The sequence below is a fragment of the Ochlerotatus camptorhynchus genome, unplaced genomic scaffold (assembly GCF_037179485.1).
Source record: "Ochlerotatus camptorhynchus isolate MF236.1 unplaced genomic scaffold, CSIRO-AGI_Acam_v1.1 ptg000104l, whole genome shotgun sequence".
Taxonomy (NCBI): domain Eukaryota; kingdom Metazoa; phylum Arthropoda; class Insecta; order Diptera; family Culicidae; genus Ochlerotatus; species Ochlerotatus camptorhynchus.
This window is the reverse complement of record NW_027040594.1, coordinates 1,065,970-1,082,674: the sequence shown is the minus strand read 5'-3', so window position 1 is coordinate 1,082,674 and position 16,705 is coordinate 1,065,970. Positions and strand designations below refer to the sequence as shown.

The following is a 16,705-nucleotide window of genomic DNA, read 5'->3' as shown; positions in this document are numbered from 1 at the left end:
ATTCAGGATATATGCCACCTTTTTTCCGACAAGTTTGCCAGTGTATTCACTAATGAGATACTAAATGACGACCATATTAACATAGAGGTAACTCTAAGACCAGAAGGTCCCGAAGAAACGTGCTCAACTTTTTGGCTCAGCTCTGGTACTCTCTTCGGCCCCAAGCTAATCGATTCACCCCTCGAATCATAGGAAAATCCACTAACCCCTTATTTTATCTGTCAAACTTTCATAGCGAATCAAAATAAACATTGTGTAGTACTAGAATTTCGACTAGAATGGGATACGTTAATCGTTTGCTTGGGACCAATAGGCTAGTCAAGTAGTGAGCCAATTTAAAATCGTTAGTTTCGTATTGATTGTTGATATTAACCTGGCTGCCAGGAAAGTTCCAGTAAATGATCAAACGCTGGGTGCAATTGATGTTAATACTGAGATGATTTCTAAGGCCGCGACTCTGCTCAAGTCATCCTTCAATCCTGGACTTGATAGAGTTCCATCTGTGTTTTTGAAGAGACATATTGCTAGCTTGTTAATTCCGTTTCTTCGCCTGTTCCGAATGTCTCTCTCCAGTGGCTAATTTCTATCTTGCTGGAAATTTGCGCACATGTTTACCGTCCACAAAAAGGAAGGAAGCAAGCTGTGGATAACTATCGAGGAATTAAATCGTTAAGTGCCGTTTCGAAGCTATTCGAGCTAGTGATTATGGAACCGTTGCTGTCCAATTGCAAGCAGTATTTGAGTGCCGATCAACATGGGTTTACTGTTGGACGCTCTACAATCTTCTGAGTTGGTTTCGATCATATCTTACCGGTCGCCAACTAAAGGTTGCTATAGGAGATTGCAGATCAGTTAGCTTCTTCGCCACATCAGGTATTGCTCAGGGAAGCCACATGGGACCGTTGATTTTTATATTGTACTTCAACGATGTGCATCTGGTCATCGAAGCTCCTCGGTTATCATATGCAGATGACCTCACTTTCTTTTCTTCAACGTCAGCTGAATGTATTCGCTAGTTGGTGCAGTTTAAACAGAATGGTAGTGAACCCAGCCAAATGCTCCGCTATTACGTTCTGAAGAAAAACAACAACCGATAATATTTACATTGCATACGTTGTCGATAAGGCGTCAAGAACTTTAGGGCTCATTTTTAGGATAGCTAAAAACTTCACTGATATTTACTGTCTAAAATCGCTCTATTGTTCGCTTGTTCGATCGACGCTTGAGCGGTTTGGAACCCAAACCCTGCCTACCTGTCGCTTTTTTTCGTTTTGCGTTGCGTAGATTGCCTTGGAATGATCCGTTTCGATTACCCAGTTACGAAGGCCGTTGTCAACTTATCGACCTAGAACTTCTCCGGACTAGAAGAGAAATAAGCAGAGCCCTAACCGTGGCCGATATCCTGCAAGGAAGGACAGATTGCGAGGCTATCCTGAGGCAAATTGACCTGAATGTTCAACCCCGACCGCTTCGTAATAACCTTATGCTAAAGACCGGCGCTCAATGGATAAGTTTCCGGTTTTTTTGACAGTTCTCTCATGCATTATCTGTCACGATCTCGAGAAGACACGGGTAGGGTCAAGTCGACGATGACAGGAGCACATACCGTGGTAGCGGTAAAAATAGCTGCAATTTCAAAACCTACGACTGGATGCCTTCCTTCAGATAACAACTGGAGTGCGGTAAAAATCGGAAGAACTGTTTCAAACACATCGTTGGTACATGAGCGGGTCGGTGATCATCTCTTTTTGCCAGTGGTGGCGGGGGGGGGGGGCACCCCTCACCATCCCTCTCCAAAGGTGGAGTTTGGTAAAGAGAGATGATAAAACCGATTTGTACCTTCCTAAAAGTTGTCCTAGTTCGCTTGCTACTCTCTATATGCAATTTTCACACTGCCGTACTCTAAACGGAACTATCAATTCTATACTTTTATCTCCTCATCTATCGTATAAAAATTACCACTTTAGTCTGTTATTTGAAATTAGCATCTTCAACTAAAAAAAAAAGGTCCTGTCTACACGGTTAGAAAAAAGTACCCAAAAGTATGTTATTTTCACTCAACTCGGCACTATAGTGCAGGAACCCAAAATTAGGTAAAGCTTGAGCTTGAGCTTGAGCTTGATTGACCGCCCACGGTTGCTACTCTGTTATTGCCAGATCAGCTGTAATTACACAGAGAACCAATAGACGATGCTTGGGACTAGCAATCATCCTCAATGTGTAAAAACTGGTGATCTTGAATTAGGCAATACCAGCGCCGGCCGCGCCCGAACACAGGTCAAGAAAGGAATGGGAAGGATTGTGTTGACATGACACTCGCTTTGATGGAAGCCGAGAACACCTCTGCACTTCCACGAGGAATCACTGGGATGTTGGATAAGAGGGTTGGGTTTGCAGCAGGGTTCGTTTTGGTAAACGATAAGCTGAATTGATGTCCTAACGATCATATAACGCGAAGGAGCTTGGGACTAAACCCACGGTCTTCTGCTCAGTAAGCAAAAACGTTTGCCACTAGGCAGACGAGCACCTTTTTAATCACCGAGTTGCTGTTATTACCATGTAGTCATATTAACAAATAAAACGATTGACGAATCTTGATTGTGGATGGGCCTGAGAATAGACTCATGATGTTCTGCTCAGTAAGCAAAAACGGTTGCTCTAAGGCCACCGAGCCCCTCATATCACATAATACCGTTGCTCAAATTTGTGTATCCATTCAAACCCGGAACCAACGACAACAACGAGTTTCGCAAAATACACAATGCTCAGTAAGCAGGCCACTGTAACCGACGATCTTGCAAATCCGAAAACTAAAAACTACGAAAAAGTACTTAGGCCTTCATTAAGTTCCAATTTCACGCGACGTACAATGTTTCAATTTGCTCTTTACGTATTGTTCAGGCTAGGCCCTTTTAAAAAATTTACGTGAGAAATACGCACAATCGTCACCTACCTCGCAAAACTGGTTCCAAACGACAACAAAGGCATAAGCAACGATGGATTGTTGAACTTTGCTGGCTCCGGTGGTGTAGTGCACAGCAAAAAAAATGTAATATCGATCAACGCAATTCAAGCTGATGTATGAAATAATGATGTAATTGTAATTTTGTAATTTATCAGCACACACCCTGGTCGACCACTGTAAACCAATCTGCCGTTCAGCGTTTTCGGTTTTTGTTTCTGGATCTTTAGTTGCCTCTGTGATATACTTACTTGCGGCATACTATTTTGGGAGTGTATATGAGCGTGTACCATGTACGGTAGCTCATCTCTCATCGTGATGGTGGGACATAGTAGACAAATTAGAGAGAAAACAAGGAGGTATTAGTATTAGTTATATGTAAACAAACAAAACAAAAGTTAGATAATGCGGCACTGTAACTACTACTATTTTAGAGGTATGATTCGTCATGTTTAACTCAATGTTTCAATTGAGGCAAACTATCTATCTTACAATTACAAAAGCAAACCTAAACTTACAATTATATGCAAATGCAAAATGAAACTTGACAAATCATCGTCAATTCCCTTATTCCAGGGCAGGGCCTGACGATTTGAATCTAATTTTGATCAGTGAACGGGCACCATATGGTACATTTTCTCACCATGAACCTATCATTTCCAGCCTATCTGAACTATTTAATAAATGGAAGCCATAACATGGGTTACGCTCCCCCTAAGCGGGCCCTCCGCATCCTGTCTCTGTCTTATCTCAAATACAAAATGCCAATGGTATGAATGTATCTATGTAACTTGGAAATGACGTACAATCAAATAAACCCGTAACCCACTCACTTGGTCAGGCTTCAGAATCGTCCAGTGGGCAGTGCACTCTACACTCCAAGTTCCCTTTTTTCAAATTTACCGCAAATTTGATATTTTACCCATTGAGTGTTGATTAGTCACAATGAAACATTGTGACAGAAGTTGAGGTTACTAGTGTATTAAATAATCTAGGTCCTATTTAGGATTATCACACCTATTCTGTATTTCGTTTCGAACGAAACTCTCATACAAAAAAATATTTTTTTGTATGAGAATCTCGTTCGAAACGAAATACAGAATAGGGGTGTATATCTGAAAAATCCAAATCTGGCCAACGCCCACCCTAAACCTAAACCTGTTCTAATCCACCTGAAATGACTAACGAATGGAAGACTTTGACTACCCAGCCATGCAATAGTCTCATTCCGTGCCTTATGGCAACTTGATGATTCTATTGCGCTCATCTTCTGGCACCACCCAGGGGAAACTTGGTCCTGTACCCAATGCTTAACTTATCTCCATTCCACTCATCTACTCGCAATTTCTTGTGATATAGTGGGCGGAATATTATTATATGAGACAATTCAATGCAGACGTCTTTCCAAATTTGGCAGATCGACAGGTAATCGGTGAGTTACCACGATAGTTGCTATTCAACAACTCGACAACGTCCCATCGTCAACGCCTGCTATGAGAATTTCCCATAGCAGACGCCAACGAAATGACGTCATCGAGCTATCGATCAACTACCCTGGTTATCGCCTGGTACCTTATAGCACGATGCTAGGAGGCGAACCGGAAGAATCGATGAGCTACCTCCCCCCAGGAACCCAAAATTAGGTAAAGCGGGCCAAAGTAGTTTTCATAAACTTGTGTGCAATTCGTATGGAATTTTCCACTAGCTTTCTACCCAAAAGTAAGTTAGTTCTACCCAAAAGTAGGTAAACATGATTATACGCAACGTTGGGTTCCCACACTTTACTACCCATGTTGGGTGGTTTTGCTCCTTTGTTTTTGACAACATTAGAAGGAGAAAAGGAGACAAACTAGTCAAAAGTAAGTAAAAGTGAACTTTCCGTTGGGTACTTTTTTCTTACCGTGTATGCGCGATCAGTCACTTTCACCCTAATGTATAAAACCTTTAATCAGTAACGCACCATTTCAGAGGGGGGTTTTCGTAACTCAACGGTGAATGTCTCGACTAAATATGTGCACTATACACGGTTTGAAAATGGGTATTTTTTACCCATTAATGGGTATTCAAGAAACACCGTGTAAGAACTTAACCACCGTGACGGCATACTTTTCGTTCCAATTGGAAATGACATCCGCTGCGGGCAATGTTTAACAAGTCTGTTTTGAACAATAGTTGATCCGTTTCATAGTCTCAAAGTAGTATTTCGCGGAAAAGATGACTAAAAAGTGCATTGTTCCAAAATGTAATTCAACCCACATTTACATTTACAACCTACATTTTCCGATTCCCGTCCGTGAGAAGCAGTATGGTGGAGATATCCCAGCGGAGGTTCCGCGAATAGAAGAACTATTAATAGACTGGGCATGAAGATTAGCTAATGAGTACAGGATGGCACTGACATGGGAGCATGTCTCGCTTATACCGGCAACGCAGGTGCAGTGTGCATATATTATGTTTCCTCGTTGGTCTAAGATTATCCAGGGTTTCAACATACCTTCCCTCAGCTTCATCGAGTGGATAACCTGACAAAAGATTAAAAAAAAAATAAACTTACTATGTGTTACCCACATATATGGTTTCTTACCTTTCCAACAACAACATGATAGCCTTCTCGTACAGTTCCCTGGACGGAATGTACGAACCCGGATTCGAATTTTTTATACCCATCCATACTTTGACTATTATCTTCATAGGATGACCAGTATATGGAGACACGAAGTTTAGAAGGTAATCGACGACATGACCAGTAGTAACCGTGGACGGGATATTTTGGTTTCCAAGCGCAGGAAAGGACATACTGTATGGATCGTTATATTCAATTACTTTGATTTTTTTTTTTAATATCTGCGGTATACATTTGGTGTTGTTTTCGGCAATCCTTTAGCATATTTTGTCTAAGATTTTGTGACAAGCAATGCATTAGGTAAATTTCTTCTCGATTTAGCGTGACATAATTAATGCATGGGCCCAAAGTCGATGAAGAGAATCGATCAATGCATATAGGACCTTTTGAAATGTTTATCTAAATGTGCCATTGACGAGTGCACGGATGGATTTGAGTTCACTCACTCGACAAAAAGTGACACAACAGCGGGGCCCAAGACGGTTTTATGACAGGTGGGCAGGAACTCACGGTCTCCCAGTGTTGGTGAGTTCTTTGCCGTTAATGTTCACGAAAAGTTCACTATTTTTCTATACAGAAATTCAAAACAAAAATTTTGATCTGCGGATTTGAACAGTTTTTGACCTGTTTCATACTACCGGAAGGTGTATGCTGGTCACAAATGCCGTGCCAAACTGATTTTCTACTCAATTAATAAATCTTTGATGTGAAATTCGCTAATAAACACGAGGCGCATTTCTTATAGCAAACATGCCATAACAAAATGGGCATGGTTCATTTTAGTAAACAAACTAACACTTCTTCCGACTGTGGCACCTATGTATTAGGCGCCGAGAGCGGGGCCCTGTTTACTAAAAATGAACATATGTGTTCATTTTTAGTAAACAGGGCCCCGCTGTTGTGTCACTTTTTGTCGAGTGAGTGAACTCAAATCCATCCGTGCACTCGTCAATTGTTTGAGCATTGTATCGTTAAAAAATGAATTTATTTTTTTTCTCCCGTACAACAATTCAACAATAAATTTTAATGTACTCGAGCACGTCGTAATAACCATGCAAATTTGATTAGGGCTGTACCTTATTTAATAATGTGTAAACTGTACCTACCTGTTCAAATGCTCCATAAAGTATAATTTACAACTTGCACTGAATCTTCCTTGTAGCTCATTGTAATCGGATGTGCTAAATGCTTCTGAATGTATTTATGTTTACATCCAAAATTTCACACTATAAAATCCGAGATAAAACCGAATCAAAAATACTCAACATAATCTTCTGACCTCACTGCTTCACAGCAGATTCTGGAACCCAGACGGCTGTCATCATCAATGATGATAATCCGCGAATTCGCGTTTGCGTGGTTTGCGTCCGAACAAGCGTTACGTTACGTCGGGAGCAAAGTACAAAAAGTCATCATCACTCCTCTCTCTTTGTGTGTGCCTCTGTTCGTGTTTTTGTTCCGTTCCGTGCAGCAGTGGTAACATCAGTGGTGCGTGCAGAACATCCACATTATTTCATAGTTTTATTGTATTTAATTGAATTCAATCAACCTCTGTGTGCAATTGATCAAAATGTTCGCCAGATATTCATCCGGTATTGTCCGTTCCACCCAGGTAAGCAGATTCAGCGAATGGTTTCTAAATTACGAAACCAGTTGCATGACGTCGAACTAAGTAGCGACGAGGACAACTTGCAAAGCCCCTATCAGCAGGAATGGCAAGCAACTGATAACGGCACTACCTGCTACTAAGCGGCGACTGGATTAATAAGAAGAAGACGTGCTCAGTTTAGTCCACCGCTGTTAATAGTATATTCAAAAATATAGCTCATTACATAAGAATCCATTTTACACTAGCTTTGCCGGTTCCAAAGTACACTGGTGCTGGCCGAACACAACAATGATACCCTGAACCCGATCACGGCCAATGCTGTGACCGCTGCCAAGAAACTGGGCGGAGATGTGACCGTACTGGTCGCCGGTACCAAGGTCGGCTCGGTGGCCGAAGCCGCCGCCAAGTTGGATGGCGTGTCCAAGGTGCTGGTAGCGGAAGGCGCTGCCTTCAACGGACAGGTAGCGGAGGCCCTGACCCCACTGGTCCTGGCCACCCAGAACCAGTTCAAGTTTACCCACATCCTGGCGGGAGCGTCCGCTATGGGAAAGGCCGTTCTGCCACGGATCGCTGCCAAGCTGGATGTTTCGCCCATTTCCGAAATCATCGACATTAAGTCGGCGGATACCTTCGTCAGGACGATCTATGCCGGTGAGTAGAGTGACTTTTCGTTTGGAGATTTTCTCTTATCTCTTTTTGTGTAGTGTATGGGCTGTTATTTGGGACCTCCCTTAGCTCAGTCGGTAAAGGCACAGCTACAAAGCAAGACCATGCTGGAGGTGGCTGGGTTCGATTCCCGGTCCAGTCTAGGAATTTTTCGGGTTGGAAAATTTCTGGACTTCCCTGGGCATAGAAGTATGATTGGACTTGCCACACAATTATACTAATGCAAAAATGTTACAGGCATCGAAAGCTCTCAATTAATAACTGTGGAAGTGCATCTAGAACACTAAGTTGAGAGCACGCAATAAGCTAATATGCCATACGCAATAAGCTTGAAATGCGAGGAAGAAGAAGAAGAAGATGGGCTGTTAATTTCATCGGTTCGTAGTTCTAAAAATATGGAAATATGCTGACATATGACCGTGGAGTTTGACGTTGTACAGCATTCCCGTCATATATGCGGTGAGTGGTACCGTTCACCCACCGCTATTGCTCGGTTGTTCTTCAACCAATTACGTTGATTTTTTGTATGTCATTAGTATCAACCATAAACTAGTTATCTACCGAAAATCAGGTCAATTAGTTGAAGGACAACCAACAAATAGCGGTGGGTGGACGGTACCACCCATCGCATTTATGGATGGAATGCTGTATCGGTACACCACGTTTAGACTACAGTGTTATAATATGTTGTAACTGCTCAGTCTGGCTAGCGGTTTAGCCATGCAAATTTGAATGTTGTAGCGGTACACGGTTTGTACAAGGCAGGTACAATTAATATTGATAAGTGTATTGTAGTAATAGATTGTTATGGTTCCTTGTACCCAGAGTCCTTTTTCTCATTTCGCTTCGCAATTTCACAGTGCAGCAACCTTCTTCTTCGCCTTCTTCTACTTCTTCGCATTTCGAGCTTATTGCATATCGAATATTAGCTTATAGCGTGCTCTCAACTAACTTAGTGTTCTATAGATGCACTTCCACAGTTATTAATAGAGAGATTTCGAAGCCTGTACCATTGTTGCATTGGTATAATTTTGTAGCATGTCCAATCATACTTCTATTGCAGGGCTGGTAGTCATCACTGCTGTCAAAAATAATGATTTTAGTGACCATGTTGAAGAAATATGTGACTTAATAGTGACTGATATTTGTAAAAATAGTGACTAAAAAGTGACCCTGAATTGAATTAAAAATAAATTTTATTGAAAACGCTTAGGAATTTCTGAGGAGCACAACTCCTGTGAACTTCAAAGGAAAATTCCAAGGGCATTCTGAGAATAATTTCATAAAGTGTGGGAGAAAACAAATTCGGAGCATAAGTCCTTGGAATTTTTTTTGAAAATACGAAAAGAGGGATTATAATTAAATCTGAGATAACTCCAGGACATCTTCAAAGGAATTCGGAAAATAAATTCAGGAGAGTTTTCCAAACAAATTATGAGAAGAAATCTAAGGAAATTGTGAGTAGAAAATGAATTCTTAGGAGACTTTCAATGTGAGTAGAATTCCAAGGGAAGGAGTGAGATACAAAAGGAAATCTGAAATGAATTCAATGAATATTCTGATAATCTTTCCAAAGGGTGTCTTATTGTGGGGAATTTCAAGATAATTCCGCTAAAAACTAAAAGAAAATTGAATTCGAAGGATAGCTTAATCGAAATTTCCGTTGAATATGAAATGGACTATTCTGAGAATTTCTCAAATTTTTCCTATGAAGTTCTCGAAATGTTTCAGTGGTATTGCCCTTCTTTGAAGTTTTCGAAGTTTTTCTAAATTTCTGGAACTTTTGTGCTCCCGCAATTTTCATGGAAATTAGAATGAAATAATTCGTGTTCACTCGGCTGTCGACAAAAGCAGGCCACTCTCGATGTGTGCTACGCGATCGTCTGTTTTCTCGGCAGCAACCATTGTGTGGTCCTCCTCATTGTTCTTCATCAGCAGTTCTTTCGGTCGATGTGTCGTCGACTTTGGAAAGCAACCGTTTCGTGATGAGTGTGTGAGTGCTGACCACGTTTTGCGTCCATTGCTGCAATGGACGCGCTCTGACCCTCGTTGGCGTACAACAATTTGCCATACAATGAAACTACTGGATGCGGCTCCAGTTCTGATGGAAGAAGCTTTTTGGATAGCGGAAGATAAAGTGTTTATTGTGTTGCACCTTTTGACTATAGTTTTAAGATGTATTGTATAGTGACCAAGAATCCTAGGCTCTGTAAAGTTAATTCGGTTGAGCCTTATCAAATAAATTAATAAAAAAAAAGAATGAAATAATTAGTATAGTTTTATGATTTTCACTTAAGTTCTCATGATTTTTCTGAAGTTCATGAAACTTCCATTAAATTATAGACACTAATTTAAAACTTCTTCAATAGTTTAGACTTTCCGGGTGTTATTAAAACTGCCTAAACGAAATTCTTTAAAGTTCTCTAGGTTGCCCTGAATTTATCAGTATTTCTAACAACCCACAACTTTACTGAAATTAATTGATTTGCCTTGAAGTTTGGACAATTTTCCTTAAGTATTGTAACCATTAAAAACGCTCACTTATTTTCCCTAAACTCTGCTTACCTGAAATTCTCTAAATTTGTTTGTCCGCCAAATTTTCTAATACATATTATATATTTAAAATTCCCTGAAGTTTTTAGATCAATCATAGAATTCTTGGAATATCCCATAAATCCACGGAATTCCTTGTAAGTCGCTGCAAATTTGCTTAAGTTAATGGGATTATTCTGATCGTCCTCGAAGTACTCGGAACTTCGCTGAATATCATGAAACTATCTAAATTCTAAGTTCTCTGGAATTTCTTGAAGATATTTATCTCTGCTTGCTAAAATAGTTCTCGCATTTTTTTAAATGAATGGAACTTCGTTGATATTCTCTAATCAACTTAGCTAAACTTTCGTATTTTTTAAAGTTCTTGATACTTCCATGATATAACACCCTTAAAATACTCACTTTTTTATCACGTTCCAAAAGTTCTATCGGAGCTTTGTTGAAGTTTCCGGAACTTCTTGAAGGTTTCTACAATTTTCTTTAAATTTTTTGAACTGCCCTTTGATTCTCTGATCTGCCTTGATGTTCTCGAAGCTTCCCTAAAGCTCTCAATTCTATTGAAGATAAATTTCTCTGAAATTCTTTGGACTTCTGTGAAGTTCCTAAAATATTTATGAAGTTTTCATAAATTATCTGATGGTCTCTGTACTTCCCTGAAATTCGCGGAACATCTTAAGGGTTCTAAATTTTCCTAAATTTACGATTATAGATATTTAAACTGCTCTAAAAAGTCTGAACTAAAGTCATGGGAACTGCTCTTAAGATCTGAAATTCCCCAAAGATCTCTAGATCTAGCTTTTCTGAGGCGCTTAGATTTTTTTTTAATTTGCACAATACCCCTCAAGGTTTCTATATTTCTCAAGTTTGCTTAACACCTGTGATGTGCTCTGAAATTCTAAAAACTTCATAAATGTTAAAAGAACCGATTTGAGGATCTTAAAGCTTCCAGTAAGTTCCCCATAATTTCAGTGTATTTACTTCCCTTATGTTCCCGCAGTTTGTTTATGGAGCTTTACTGAAATTCTCAAAGTTCAAAGTTCCTACAATTATTGTGAAGTTAATGGGACTGCAATGAAGATCTCTAATATTTCATAAAGTTAATCACGAACTTGAAATAAATCATTTAATGTTTTCCTTAATTCAGGCACTTTGGAAAATTTTCAATATCATGAACTTGTACATGGAATACGAAACTACAAGACATTGAATGTTTTTAGATTTTGGACTTACTCAAATTAAGTACGTTTTTTTAAACTGTGAACAGTGAAAAATTAAGTTCAACATTCATTGGATTTGATTACAAACATGTTCTTTATAACTGATAACAGAAAAAGCATATTTTAAACGCATTAAAAAAAAGCTTTCTTATTATAAGCCTTGAATTTATCCGTTAATGTTCTGGGAAAACCTGGACAACTCAGGAAATTTTATTTAGAAAAATGAGTAGACAGCCTGTAGATAGAAAAAGACGATTAAACGTCACAAAGCAAATAATGATCAATATTGAAATAAATTCACGCTAAAATAGTTGAAAATAGTGACTGATTACAAGAAAAAGTGACTTTAGTGACTTGACCTTAAAAAAAGAGACCTTTTAGTGACTGGCTTGAAAAAAGTGACCAATGCAGTAGATAGAGTTAGTGTTGAATAAATAATGAGTAGAATCAAGTGAGCGTGAAGCGTGATAGTTCGCATGTAAACATAATCTTATTGGTTAGAGAATTTTGATAGGTTAGCAGGTATAAATATGAAGTACCTAAGCTCGTTGAAGTTATTCTTGTAACGAAATTTGGAGGTGACGGACCACCACCAGCAGCAGAAACAGCAGCAGCAGCAGCAATAGAAGCAGCTGCATCCGTGGGAACTGCATCGCTAATTCGTGTTGTCGTGGCCGAGGCTGGAAACCTCGGTCCGGTCACGACAATGGCGCAGTCGATACGATAGTGTAAGTATAGTGGAATGACTAAAGAACTGAAGAATTATTTTGAAAAAATTGCTATGACCTGATGGATGGTAGATAGAATGACCATGACCTGATGGATGGTAGATAGAATGGCCATGACCTGATGGATGGTAGATAGAATTACAATGACCTGATGGATGGTAGATAGAATTACAATGACCTGATGGATGGTAGATAGAATTACCATGACCTGATGGATGGTAGATAGAATTACCATGACCTGATGGATGGTAGATAGAATTACCATGACCTGGTAATTCTGGGACGGATGGTAGATAAGAATTTCCATTACCCGATGGATGGACTGAAGAAATTTTTAAATAGTTAGAATTGCCATGACCTGATGGATGAAATATCTCTGAGATGGTAGATGAAAGTCCCCCGAGAGGGTAGATAAAATTCCCCCAAATGGGTGGATATAATGCCCCCTTCCTCAATTAAGGAGAGTAGAAGAGGGGAAGAATGTAGTAGATAGAGTTAGTGTTGAATAAATAATGAGTAGAATCAAGTGAGCGTGAAGCGTGATAGTTCGCATGTAAACATAATCTCATTGGTTAGAGAATTTTGATAGGTTAGCAGGTATAAATATGAAGTACCTAAGCTCGTTGAAGTCATTCTTGTAACGAATTTTGGAGGTGACGGACCACCAGCAGCAGCAGAAACAGCAGCAGCAGCAATAGAAGCAACCGCACCCGTGGGAGCTGCATCACTAATTCGTGTTGCCGAGGCTGGAAACCTCGGTCCGGTCACGACAACCAAGTCAATAAAAAGTGACTCACTACCAGCCCTGCTATTGTCCAGGGAAGTCGAGAAATTGTCCAACCCGAAAAATTCCTAGTCCGGACTGGGAATCGAACACAGCCACCTCCAGCATGGTCTTGCTTTGCAGCTGCGCCTTTACCGACTGAACTAAGGGAGGTCCCTGAGGCAGTAACCTACCTACAGTAAAAGCAAAAAAACAAGGACAGGAATAGAATCCTTCCTTCCTCGTAACGGAGGAGATCGGTGTCATGTTTTTGCGGTTTTGATTTCCAAATTGCCAGTATACAATCTACGAACGCAACGTAATGCCACGCAAAATAAATGTATGGCCCTCAAAAGCTAGCTCCAGTGAAAAGAGCATACATTTCAGTTGATTTAAAGATCTTCATGATAATCCCAGTAGCGTTTTCTTAACCTCAATCTACCTGTGCACCAACTCTCAAAACATAAACAACTATCAAAATATTGCTTGCAATGGATAGATACCGAGTAACCTAGAAGATCAAGTGTATTTTTCAACCGATTGGAATATGAATATGTCACCCATATTCTCGTGTTCGTTCGAACGATCAGCCTATTCGGAAGATCTAAGCGATCAATAATTTTCTGGGCATCTCTTCTATTGATTCTTCGAATTTAGAAATCATTAAACATATTAGGGGACATTTTATAATTACGTTAGTACTTAGGAGGGGGGGGGGGGGGGCACAGAAGGGAATGAGGGGGAAGGTTGTCTCAGAAATATATTACTTAAGTATGCACAAGTCATAAAGGCTGACTAAAAGTAAATAAGAACGCCCCTCGCGCGCCGCTAGCACGCCTCTAGTGTTGGCAATCGAAATTTCGTTTGAACTGGAGAAATGTAACCATCTAATGCTGTAACTTTGAAGTTTTAATAAAAGTACTGTAAAGCAACTATTAATGAACTTTTTGAACTCGCATAGTTGTTCACGTGAGGCGTGAGTCAAAATGGCCGAATTTTAGCATAAACTTGGTTCTAGCGAACAATCATGCAAAGGTCATGGAATTCGGAGAGGTAAAATTTAAAATTTGTTTATTTTTCGCTATTTGACCTGGAACGGCAGTCTCCCGGAACCTGACCTGAGACATTCCGGATCTGTTGTCGAAACTCAGCACAATGTACCCGCTTATGGAGTTCTACCGATTTGTCCCGAAGCTCTGGAAATCTTCAGACAACAATGAAACACTACTGCAAATAAATAACAATCCAACAGCACAGCGTTACGAACTCCTCCATGATAGACTTATCACGATTTCTAAATATAGCTGGAATTAGGGCGTAATAGCCTTTGTAAACAAAGACTTCTCTCGATGATTTCGGGAAAGTCATGGCTCTCCCTGGCAAATCGACATCGCCATCGAGGATTTCCCCTACTCGATGGATATGTTGGTTTGTGAATTCCTAGAAATCAATGAGAGAAGGTATTGTTTACAAAGGCTGTTACGCCCTACTTCCAGCTCTATCTAGATTTATTTAAAAAAAATCCCACGGCCTTCGAAAAAAAAAACAATTTTTTTACTAAATCCAACCTTAACTCTTCTACACCCTCTCCCTAGGAAACGCCATCCAAACAATCAAGAGCAAGGACCCAGTCAAGGTGGTCACCGTCCGTGGAACCAACTTCGAAGCGGCCGGATCCGGCGGAAGCGCAGCCACCGAAAAGGCTCCGGAAGGCGACTACAAAACCGACCTGACGGAATTCGTTAGCCAGGAACTGACCAAGTCCGATCGGCCATCGCTGACCGCTGCCAAGATTGTCATCTCCGGTGGGCGTGGCATGAAGTCTGGCGACAACTTCAAAATGCTGTACGACCTGGCCGACAAGTGGGGAGCAGCCGTGGGTGCCTCTCGTGCCGCCGTTGATGCCGGTTTCGTACCGAATGATTTGCAGATCGGTCAAACCGGTAAGATTGTCGCTCCGGAGCTGTACGTTGCCGTCGGTATCTCCGGTGCCATTCAGCATCTAGCCGGCATGAAGGACTCGAAGACGATCGTTGCCATCAACAAGGACCCGGAGGCACCGATCTTCCAGGTTGCCGACTACGGCCTGGTCGCCGATTTGTTCAAGGCTATTCCGGAGATCAACGAAAAGTGCTGAAAACCAGTGAACGCGCAGAAATATGTAGGTTTAAACTACCCCCAACTCCCCCAATCAGGTTCAACGTTCTATTTCGAATGGGTACTATTCGGCATACAACAATCAGTAGCACACTCTTCGTTCGAAGTGAAATTGTTAGAAAACGAATGCATTTCCTCTTGTTATGAAATAAAAGTGAGATTTTTTGTATGACTAAATAATGCTAATTACCTAATCTTCACGAAAGCCTACCGGTGTTTACTTTTTAGGGGCGATAATTCCTTCCAGTTGAGCCTGAAAAATATTAAAGTTAACATACCAAAAGCGTCTCTCTAACCCAAAAAAAAAACACCCACCTTCAACTGCGAATTGGTCTTCTTCAGGAAGGCAATCTCCTCGGCATGCTTCTTCTCCTCGGACGCCCGCAACTCGGCATTTCTTCGTTCGGCTTGGTCCGCCTTGATCTTCATATCACTGATAGAATTTTCCAGCGTTTCCTTCTCCTTCTCGAGCAGCTGTATCCGTTCCTGAAGTTTCTCCTTGCCTTCCTGGGCCTGCAGGGCCTTCCGAATTCCAAAGGACACCGAACTGCAGTAGAGCGTTTCGTACGCTTCCATCGACATGGCAATCTCATCGCGAACTCTCAACAGCAGCAGCCCACGTTCGGTGCAGTTGATCGTGACCTGTCGGATCAGCTCATCGAAGCACTGCGTGTACAGCTCTCTACGCACCGGACATATTCCCGTTTCGCGGGCCTGAGTTTGCTGAAGTCTTGTGTCCAACATTTCCTGCAAGTTGATCACATCCTGTCGAGTAGCTGGCGTACTGGAAACGGTCTGGGTCCATAGCTGCCCATCCTCTTCCCAAGTCTTTGGCGGTAGAATACAGTTGAGAATTTCTTCGGTCTCCCGTGGGCTTTCGACAACAACAGCTCCGCCGGAACCGGGACGTCCCGTTTGCTCCTTCGCCACATCCGGAGGTGTGTCCTTCTTCTCCGTGTGCTTTACCACCAAAACGGGATTGTTGTACCGCACCAAGGTGGTTTGAAGCTCGATATTTCGTTCCGTCATTTTTTATGAATTAATTAGCGGAATATAGCGGAAATTCCTTTATTCCAGATTTTTTTACACAGTCCCAGACGGATTGGCAAAATAAACAAAAAACTTCCAAGACATCGCGTGGGTAACCGGAACGGGCATTCGGTTGCTAGGATCGTTGGGTGTAATGCGCAAAAAAATGGCGCGTTTAAAAAGGGGAGTTCAGCTATTTTGATATTATGTTCGAATCAACAGGTGGAAAGTAGAACATCTGGTTTAGGGGGAATTCCTTTAGAAGCCATATCGAAAGGTATTTGTTGGTCGATGTTTTAGCATAGCTATTAGCACTTGGTGAAAGTAAAACGTGTTGACCTAGTTTGAAGGACATTCTGACGAGGGTAGTTTGATGAACTTTTGTTAGCATTTTAGTG

General features: G+C 41.0%; 2 protein-coding genes and 1 pseudogene across 2 annotated transcripts; 1 reads left to right on the top strand and 2 right to left on the bottom strand.

Moving 5' to 3' along the window:
* Window positions 1-5,226: 5,226 nt before the first annotated feature.
* Window positions 5,227-6,752, bottom strand: LOC135699206 (uncharacterized; annotated as a pseudogene).
* A 260-nt stretch (window positions 6,753-7,012) lies between these two features.
* On the top strand, window positions 7,013-15,458 carry wal (electron transfer flavoprotein subunit alpha wal). Its single transcript, XM_065219425.1, has 3 exons — window positions 7,013-7,197; window positions 7,440-7,845; window positions 14,717-15,458. The coding sequence occupies exons 1-3, from the start codon at window positions 7,156-7,158 to the stop codon at window positions 15,256-15,258; spliced, it is 990 nt and encodes a 329-aa protein (XP_065075497.1). The 5' UTR covers window positions 7,013-7,155; the 3' UTR covers window positions 15,259-15,458.
* A 37-nt stretch (window positions 15,459-15,495) lies between these two features.
* On the bottom strand, window positions 15,496-16,422 carry Dnali1 (Putative inner dynein arm light chain, axonemal Dnali1). Its single transcript, XM_065219426.1, has 2 exons — window positions 15,594-16,422; window positions 15,496-15,531 (listed from the first exon to the last, which is right to left on the bottom strand). Exons 1-2 carry the CDS (start codon window positions 16,305-16,307, stop codon window positions 15,496-15,498), a joined length of 750 nt encoding a protein of 249 aa, XP_065075498.1. The 5' UTR covers window positions 16,308-16,422.
* Window positions 16,423-16,705: the final 283 nt, after the last annotated feature.